Source organism: Leptodactylus fuscus, chromosome 4 (genome assembly GCF_031893055.1).
Source record: "Leptodactylus fuscus isolate aLepFus1 chromosome 4, aLepFus1.hap2, whole genome shotgun sequence".
NCBI lineage: Eukaryota > Metazoa > Chordata > Amphibia > Anura > Leptodactylidae > Leptodactylus > Leptodactylus fuscus.
The window spans coordinates 67046686-67056974 of NC_134268.1; the positions used below are offsets into that span (position 1 = coordinate 67046686).

The following is a 10289-nucleotide window of genomic DNA, read 5'->3' on the forward strand; positions in this document are numbered from 1 at the left end:
TCGAGCCGGACCAGGTCCTCCTTATGATTGATGGGGCTGTGATAGCATTTTGCTTGCTTGCATTTTATTACATTAGTATACAGGCTTTTCTGTGGTATATACTTGGTGGTGTTGGTCAGGATCAGAAAAAAAGGTGAGTGGTGAAGAGCTATCTGTGCCGTTACATAGCTTTTCTGTGTCAGAAGGGCGTTTCTGTCAGGATCGCCCCTCCTCACGGTAGCATCTATTGCGCTGTACTGTGAGAGGGGGGTGTTCCTTACATCCCAGCGATGATGATGAGCAGTGAGGAATGCCCCCCTTCCCCATTGCTCTTCTATGGACAAGTACTATCTGGGGTTGGGGGGCATTCCTTACCACTCAGTGTCATCACTGGGCGGTAAGGAATGCCCCCGTCTCACAGTACAGCGCAATAGACGCTACCGTGAGGAGTGATGTTCCTGATAGACTGTCAGAAACGCCCCTCTCGCACTGAAAAGCTACATAACTGCACTGATCACTTTTCAGCAGGGGCACAGAACAGAAAAGCTGATAGAGCCCTGAAGTCAGCGCGCTATCTGCTTTCTAGCGGTGCATTACGCTGCATGAGCCTGAGGACGTGAAAGGTTCTCTTTAAGTAATACAGTGGTAGAGGAAAGTCAACATAAAGCATCATTTACTTCACTTCTGTACTTATGTGGATGGCCATACTCTTATTAATTAATTTTTTGCTATGTGAATATTCCTACTGTCAAATCACGGCTTTTCCCTTTTAATGTTTTGCTAGAATAACTGTAGAAGTATAGTTATTGCATCCAGAACTGTTCACAGATAGGGGTATACAGAGCTGAATTTGGTTTATGGATGGGGTATGCCCAATGACGTCGGCTTCCTCTTTGAGAACATGTAGGTTTTCTGACCTTTGTACAGGATAAGCTGGAAGCCTTTTTATCACTAGAACCAGGGTCCTGGATAAAATGGGACAGCACGCAGTAATAGTTATTCCTGTAAGATGTCATAAACCAGATCCATGCCCGCCAAAGTCAGTCAGGTGAGTTCGCCGGTTTCCATTGTGAATGGCATTTTTCTGGTCCTGCGACTGAATAGAGAAATGGAATTTACCATGCACATGTGAACTGAGAAGCATTGTCTCATGAAGGCACACCCTGCTTAGCGGGGCATATGGTCATCATAGAGGTGGGTCCACTGCTTGGAATATACGTCTGAGCCAGAACGGAGAGCCCCTCTGTCGGCGCGATACACTGCCTGGTGCACTTGTTCTGTCCATTTATTATAAGAAGCCTTTCCACTGAATTATTGATGTGTAATACTCCATTTTACTGGACGACTGCACTTTTGCTCTGGCAATGTATGTATGCTAGAGGAACCAGACCTACGTCGGACCAGTATATCTTTCTTATCATATGATGAACAATATAAAGGCATACTAGTTCCATAAGTAAGTTACTCACCTGTTTTTCCCTTGTAGGAGAGCATTTGCTTACATTCACGACTAGAGGTCCTATAAGAGTATATAACTAGAGGTCATATAAGATATCTTGTGTAGAAAAATTGGTTGCCAACTTTTCAGTCACTGGCAAAATGTGCACTGTGTAATTCTGAAATGCCAATATCTTATGTTATGTCATTTTTATCCTGACGGCTTTTGAAACAAATGCATCTAAATAAGTTTGAAGTCTTCAAATCCTGAGACTCCTGAACTGGATAGCCAGGGAGGGATTTCCGACTATTATTGTGCTTCATACTACTGTATACTTTCTTAGTCTTTTTATAAGCTGAAATAAGTAGAGCTACTTATATGCATCTCCAGCATAAGGCCATTAACGTTTCTTCCTGTTTCTTGTCGAATTGATGTAGGTCATAATGATTACGGTTATCAGCAACCGTCGTATCCTGAACAAGGCTACGATAGGCCTTACGAGGATTCCTCACAACATTACTACGAAGGAGGTATCTATATACCTTCACACACACACTCACATATACCAGTCTTATTTCCGTTTGTAAATCCCGGAATGAGAGAATTTTCACAATGTCCATATTAAGCTTTAATAGAAGTAGTGCTGGCTTATTTTTTATTTTTTTTTATTTTTTGTTATTTTTTGTTCCTGTCCATAAAGCTAGGGAACCACACCCCACACAATAATTATTCACCACCCCTTACTGACCGTACAGAACTAAAACATGTTAATTTCCTCAGCTAAATGAACCTAACCCAGCAAAGTCTTGATACTCAAGCTATATTTCCATACACACACCATGTCTGTAGGATCCAGCTTTCTGATCTCGTCTAGCTAGTCTGTGCTCCTTCAGCTGTCTCTTTAATTTTTTTTTCTTTGCTCTTCCAATCACGGTGGTAATACTGTGATACTTCTTCAATGTATTTGCTCGTTTGCCAAGGATGCTGAAACAAAAATGCCGCAGTCCAGACTTGCAAAAACTAGCTTTATTCCGTTTGTGGGCTGACTTCCCTATGTGTGTGTTTTGTTTTTTCTTTTTGGTGTTTAGCATTTTAACTATTTTTTTTTATATTGGTTTTGTGTTTTGTTTTTTTTGTTTTTTTTGTTTTTCCTGTTTGGTGTTGGTTGTGATGGTGTGAGTCTTTCCAAAGCCAGCATTTAACTCACTGGTTGCTCTTTACCTGTATCTTTTAGGGAATGCACAGTATGCTCAGCAGCAAGAATCTTATCAAGGGCCACCACAGCAACAAGCCTACCCATCTCAGCAACAGCAGTACCCAAGCCAGCAAGGTTATCCTGGCCAACAACAAGGTTATGGTAAGTGCGTTTTTCTTTAATCTGAAGTAGATATCGCTCTCTTATGATTCCTTATCACATATACAAGCAGACAGTTAAAGGGGTTGTCCGGCATAAACTAAAATTTAACACTAAGCTAAACCCCCTGCCCGAGAAATTGGACAGGAGACAGAAACCGGCAGTCAGTTTTCAAACCCATTCACTTTAATGGGTTTGCAAAGTGACCACCTGTGAGCGTCTTCTGCCTGTCCGCAGCGAAACCGTTTTTTTTAAAACTGGACAAAAAGTTGGACATGCAGGACTTGGTGTCCGGTTAAAAAAAAAACACAACAAAAAACTGTTTCGGCACGGAGACCAGAAGACGCTCACGGGCAGACACTGACCACCGGTTTTCCGTCTCCTGTCCAGTTTCTCGTGCAGAAGACGGAAACCCACAAAGCAGAGACCGGGCTCAGGTGTGAACCCGCCCCAAGTTGTTAAAAAGGACCTTTCACCACCTCAAAAAAGTGCAGGTCTTTACGGTACATAGGCATTGCTCTACGGATACTGGCAGAGTTGGAATATTTTTCTCTAGCCCCCACTGTTCCCAAACCATAAGTGCTGTTAGTTTTGGTTTCAGATACACTATTTAGGTTCTATAGTGTTAGAGCTCAGACAGGAGTAGATAAGGGGTGTGATTCTGACACTGGCTACCTCTGACTGGAGCTCTGACTCGCACCCCCAGCCTGACACCGCCCTTCTGACATTAGAATCTAAATAGCATTTATACAGTTTCAGTTCGGCTGAGTTTGGTCGGAACGAAACCGCTGGGTGAATCTTGTGAGGTTCGCTCCAACACCCAGGCATACTTTTAAAAGGAACATAATCTAAATAATGAATTAATGAACTAATCATAATCAAGGTAAATTGCCTGATTAATTGGAATTATGATTTAGGTCATAATCGCCCAGAACTTCTTTTACTCCAAAACAGTCCAATCTATGTAGCTCTGCTGATTTTATAACCCATGTTACTAGGTCAGGATAGTGACAACTAAAAAGTCTCCAACGCAGGCCCTGATAGGTAAGCCATGGTAAGCATAGTACTGTAATGTGAGGATGGTGCTGTAACTAGTTCTGTCCACATATGCTCTCTGACAAATGTCACTACTTATGTCATTGAATAATCCAAGTTTTAACACTGGCTAAAATCATACATGAACTGCTTCCACTTTTGATAAATGGAAGCCACCATAGTTATACTGCAGCCGGGCATGAGTTATGTTAGAAGGCAGAGGGAACACGTGGTTAGTCCTGTATGGAGACGTAAGGATTAGAGATGAGCGAGTACTATTCGAAACGGCTGTTTCGAATAGCACGCACTCATAAGAATGAATGGAAGCGGCTGGCGCACAGACTTTGCCGGCGGCCGGCCGTTTAACCCCCTGTGTGCCGCCTGCATCTATTCATTCCTGTGGGTGCGTGCTATTCGAAACAGAAGTTTCGAATAGTACTCGCTCATCTCTAGTAAGGATGCTAAAAAGAATGTTTCCCTACTATATATTCACTATATATTATCTGGCTTTTTGTCCTTCCTGGTAAGATCCACTAGTTTTTGGGAGGTGTGGAGTTACGTTAAAAACTGAGTGTTTTTTTTTTTTGGTTTTTTTTTGTATTCCAAAGTGTATTACATTAGCAAAACCTACATAGATGCCAGTATGGAGAATCATGGCGTTTCACACCTAGAATAGGTGGTGAGAGGAGTCCATCTTGGTCATGAGTGGTGACTGCTTTATAGATTTGGCAGGCTTAGAAATGGTAATGTGGGTTATATTGTTTTTACGTGTACATCTTCACTTACTCTGCAGAAATACAGGACATTACCAGAAAAAAATCATATTAAATAATACTGATCTGCCATGCAAGATATGAAGTGGCATTGCAGATGTTTTGTTTCTTTCAACATGTCAATGTATCGGCTCCATTTTGTACTATTGAATAGAGATGAGCGAACAGTGTTCTATCGAACACATGTTCGATCGGATATCAGGGTGTTCGCCATGTTCGAATCGAATCGAACACCGCGTGGTAAAGTGCGCCAAAATTCGATTCCCCTCCCACCTTCCCTGGCGCCTTTTTTGCACCAATAACAGCGCAGGGGAGGTGGGACAGGAACTACGACACCGGGGGCATTGAAAAAAATTGGAAAAAGTCATTAGCTGCCGAAATCAGGTGACCTCCATTTTAGACGAATAGTGGATTTCAAATCCGGGTCATATGAGAATGTGAACTTTGTGACTATGAGACAGGGATAGCTGTACAGGCAGGGATAGCTAGGGATAACCTTTATTTAGGGGGGAATGTTATTAAAAATAACTTTTTGGGGCTCTATCGGGTGTGTAATTGTGATTTTTGTGAGATAAACTTTTTCCCATAGGGATGCATTGGCCAGCGCTGATTGGCCGAATTCCGTACTCTGGCCAATCAGTGCTGGCCAATGCATTCTATTAGCTTGATGAAGCAGAGTGTGCACAAGGGTTCAAGCGCACCCTCGGCTCTGATGTAGCAGAGCCGAGGCTGCACAAGGGTTCAAGCGCACCCTCGGCTCTGATGTAGGAGAGCCGAGGGTGCACTTGAACCCTTGTGCACCCTCAGCTCTGCTACATCAGAGCCGAGGGTGCGCTTGAACCCTTGTGCACACTCTGCTTCATCAAGCTAATAGAATGCATTGGCCAGCGCTGATTGGCCAATGCATTCTATTAGCCCGATGAAGTAGAGCTGAATGTGTGTGCTAAGCACACACATTCAGCTCTACTTCATCGGGCTAATAGAATGCATTGGCCAGCGCTGATTGGCCAGAGTACGGAACTCGACCAATCAGCGCTGGCTCTGCTGGAGGAGGCGGAGTCTAAGATCGCTCCACACCAGTCTCCATTCAGGTCCGACCTTAGACTCCGCCTCCTCCGGCAGAGCCAGCGCTGATTGGCCGAAGGCTGGCCAATGCATTCCTATGCGAATGCAGAGACTTAGCAGTGCTGAGTCAGTTTTGCTCAACTACACATCTGATGCACACTCGGCACTGCTACATCAGATGTAGCAATCTGATGTAGCAGAGCCGAGGGTGCACTAGAACCCCTGTGCAAACTCAGTTCACGCTAATAGAATGCATTGGCCAGCGCTGATTGGCCAATGCATTCTATTAGCCCGATGAAGTAGAGCTGAATGTGTGTGCTAAGCACACACATTCAGCACTGCTTCATCACGCCAATACAATGCATTAGCCAGTGCTGATTGGCCAGAGTACGGAATTCGGCCAATCAGCGCTGGCTCTGCTGGAGGAGGCGGAGTCTAAGATCGCTCCACACCAGTCTCCATTCAGGTCCGACCTTAGACTCCGCCTCCTCCAGCAGAGCCAGCGCTGATTGGCCGAATTCCGTACTCTGGCCAATCAGCACTGGCTAATGCATTGTATTGGCGTGATGAAGCAGTGCTGAATGTGTGTGCTTAGAACACACATTCAGCTCTACTTCATCGGGCTAATAGAATGCATTGGCCAGCGCTGATTGGCCGAATTCCGTACTCTGGCCAATCAGCACTGGCTAATGCATTGTATTGGCGTGATGAAGCAGTGCTGAATGTGTGTGCTTAGCACACACATTCAGCTCTACTTCATCGGGCTAATAGAATGCATTGGCCAGCGCTGATTGGCCAGAGTACGGAATTCGGCCAATCAGCGCTGGCTCTGCTGGAGGAGGCGGAGTCTAAGGTCGGACCTGAATGGAGACTGGTGTGGAGCGATCTTAGACTCCGCCTCCTCCAGCAGAGCCAGCGCTGATTGGTCGAGTTCCGTACTCTGGCCAATCAGCACTGGCCAATGCATTTCTATGGGGAAAAGTTAGCTTGCGAAAATCGCAAACTGACAGGGATTTCCATGAAATAAAGTGACTTTTATGCCCCCAGACATGCTTCCCCTGCTGTCCCAGTGTCATTCCAGGGTGTTGGTATCATTTCCTGGGGTGTCATAGTGGACTTGGTGACCCTCCAGACACGAATTTGGGTTTCCCCCTTAACGAGTTTATGTTCCCCATAGACTATAATGGGGTTCGAAACCCATTCGAACACTCGAACAGTGAGCGGCTGTTCGAATCGAATTTCGAACCTCGAACATTTTAGTGTTCGCTCATCTCTACTATTGAATAGACCTTTTTTTTTTTTTTCCTTCCTTAGATTTTGTATCTGTTGTTTTACTTGTTTCTTTTCTCTTTTCTCATGCCAGTAGGCCCTTCTCAAAGCGCTCCTGGTCCTCAGTACTCAAACTACCCTCAGGGACAAGGACAACAGTATGTGCCATACAGACCCTCACAGCCAGGACCTCCACAGCCACAACAGCAAAGACCTTATGGATATGATCAGGTAAAGCCTTAGCAAATGCATGCATATCTATATTTGCCTGTGTTGTACTACTGTGTTGTAGACATGTGCTATTAATGCATGGCTTCCTACAGCTCCTTTTATTCTCCAGATCAGTGGTGGTCAAACCCCCACAATCCTAAAGCAGTATGCAATAAAATCATCCAATTGGGGCTCTCTTTAATAACACCACGATGGTTTCCCTAATTAATAGATTTATTTTCATGATATTTAGGCCCTAGTCACAAAACCTATCCTATCCATATGTATAGCGGATATCAATTATCATGCTATCATCTCAATTATAATATTTTGTTGCCTTATGAGGCATAGACTGTGATAAACGGTAGGATACCCATTTCGGTGATTAACGTGGACCTTTCACCACCCCCGCCAATTCAGATTTTTAGCATCTGTTAATAGTTGCTGCTCCGATGATTCCAGTGCAGTTGGAATTTTCTCTCTAGAACTCGCTCTTCCCGAGCAACGAGTGCAGTTTGTTTTGATGTCTGATGTGCTATTTAAGCTCTGTAATGTCAGAAGGGTGGCGTCAGATGGGGGGTGGGGGAGGGGAAGGGCATGATTCATAGCAGCCACTGTCAGAGCTTAGAATCACACTTTTGCCTGCTGCTGCCTGACTTCCCTCTTGACATTACAGAGCCTAAATAGCATACCACGTATTAAAACTAACAGCATTGATTGCTCAAGAATGGTGGGGCTAGAGAAAAAAAAATTACAACTGTTCCAGAATCAGTGGATCAGCGCCTATTAACTGATGTAAAGATCTAGACTTGATGGAGGTGATGAAAGTTCCTCTTTAAAGCTTGGGCCCCACGTGGTGTAAAAGCAGTGTTACTTTTTTTTTTTTTTTTTTTGTTTGTACAAGTCACTGTAGAAAAATACGCACAGTGGAAACCCTGCAATTTCCAAAGCAGTTGTGGTTTAGGAAATCATAGCATGCCATTTATACATATGGAAACACTGTCAGTTTCCCCATAGATGTATTATAGGCAGAAAGTCAGCAGAGGTAAACTTTTTTTTTTTTTTTTTTTTTTTTTTTTTTTTTTTTTTGCTGAGGCCTTAGCCTAAGTCTCGCTGATCTGACCCCACCAATCTAATGACTGGCCTGTTATATGGATATATATGTCTTTAGTTGGAATAACCTTTTAATCACGCTCCACTCCTATTTTTACTTAATGTATTATAATCAGATCATAGCTAATCCTTAATTTCCATTTGTGTGTTTCTGTATTTCAGGGGCAATATGGAAACTATCAGCAGTAAAGAGCTTATGGAATCCTGTAGCCAGTCAGTGTAGCTGTTGTGGTGTTTCCTCTGAACTGTGGACATCTTCCTTTTGAAGAGATTTAACTTTATCTTACTTTTAACAGTTGGGGGGAAATTATGTGAATTGATGGCAACTTCTACATTTTACTATCCAAATGGGTTAATCATTGAAGACTGCAGTGGTTCACTTGTCAATTCCACATAATGTACTCTAGGTGGTGATGTTGCATCATACAATCCAGAATATCATGTAATGCATAGGCAACAGATCAGGTCAGACCATCAGTGAGAAATGAGAGGCTTGCATTAATAACGCAGGCGATTTTTATTATTTGATTTTCTTTAGGTTACAGCTACATGCATATACGTCAGAAAAACAGGGGAACAAAATTTCAAAACCTTTGTAACTTTGGATACACTATGAAGTCAAGGAGAATATGTGTTGTGCCATGAATGTTAATATTAGAATTTTAAAATGGAGAACCAATGGGTCATACTTATCAGTCTTTGAATTTTTTTTTTTAATAATATTTGAAAAGTTCGGACACTTAGGCAAAGGTCACATTTTTGGCCTTACAGTCTGCTCTTATTCGAACTAGGACTAGAGCGATGGACTTTACGCTAGGTTCACACTAGCGTTCGGCAGTCCGTTCTGTGGTTTCCGTTTTCTGCATGCAGAAGATGGAAACCTGTCAGACCGGGTGCGGCGGTGAGCGTTTTATGCTCTCTGCCGCAAAACCGTTTTTTTAAACCGGACACAGAGTACTGCATGTCCAACTCTGTGTCCAGTTTAAAAAAAAAAAAAAAAAACGGTTTCGTGGCGGAGAGCATAAAACGCTCACCGCCGCTCACGGCCGGACATCTTTCAAACCCATTCAAATGACTGCAGGTTTGAAAGAGTCCTGCAGAAGTCTGTTGCTCTCATCCTGTGTCAGATGAGAGCAACAGACTGCAAGAATGAAAATGTTTGTACTATACATCATGTTTTCCTCAAGTTGCAAATTATAACCAGTTAGGGTCTTTTAAAGGGATTGTACCTGTGTCGTCTTATCCCTTATCTGCATGTTGGGTGACGAGTGTGATTGATGGAACCCTCTTACCAATCAGAAGAATGGGGATCTTGTGTCACCTATACCAGTGGTTCAGTGTGTCACCTATACCAGTGGTTCAGTTTCTATAGGACTGCTGGTTATAGTAGAGCAGTGTACCATCAAAATATAGGATATGGTTTTACGCAACCATCAGTAGATTTTTTTTTTTTTTTTTTGTAGCAGCACATGCGGGGGTTTCTGTTAAATTGCCTAATATAAGGCATCCCCCGAAAATGAGGCATGCAGGGTTTTGGGGGGCGTGGCTTAGCAGAGCTTTTGTGGGCGGGGCTTAACGAGCTCCACTTCACTGACACAGCAGCCGTGCTCTGTGCTCCGTGTGCACAGCAAAGCCGGCTGCTGCCTCTGCTGTTGTAGGATGAGCTTTCCCAGCTCATCCCAGAGGCAGAGACAGCAGCTGCCATACAGAAGAGACAGCAGCCGGCTTTCCTGTGCACACGGAGCACAGAGCACGGCTGCTGTGTCAGTGAAGTGGAGCTCGCTAAGCCTCGCCCACGAAAGCTCTGCTAAGCCCCGCCCACCACATCCGGGACGAACAGCAGCACCAGCGCTGCTAGGAAGAAGGGAAAGGTAAGTATGATACCTTCCCCCCTCCCCTACACTACACTACCTACAACCGGCAGTCATGCTGGCGCTTCACTAAGGAAGTGCCGGCATGACTGCCAGTTGTAATAAGACGTCCCCCGAAAATAAGACAGGTCCTATATTTAGAGTGACAATTTAATATAAGACACGGTATTATTTTCGGGGAA

General features: G+C 43.9%; 1 protein-coding gene across 5 annotated transcripts in view; it reads left to right on the top strand.

Annotated features, from left to right (window-relative positions):
* The window catches only part of SS18 (SS18 subunit of BAF chromatin remodeling complex), a 30890-nt gene extending 21782 nt beyond the window's left edge, over positions 1 to 9108 (top strand). Inside the window, exons 8-11 of one of the 5 annotated variants that reach the window (XM_075270586.1) lie at positions 1855 to 1947; positions 2652 to 2774; positions 7011 to 7144; positions 8399 to 9108. In XM_075270586.1, the coding sequence (XP_075126687.1) occupies positions 1855 to 1947; positions 2652 to 2774; positions 7011 to 7144; positions 8399 to 8425 (377 nt within the window). In that variant the 3' untranslated portion in view covers positions 8426 to 9108. Of the gene's footprint in view, positions 1 to 1854; positions 1948 to 2651; positions 2775 to 7007; positions 7145 to 8398 lie in introns of all 5 variants that reach the window. The other 4 variants (XM_075270585.1, XM_075270590.1, XM_075270589.1 and 1 more) reach the window with 4 other exon arrangements.
* The last annotated feature ends 1181 nt before the right edge of the window (positions 9109 to 10289 follow it).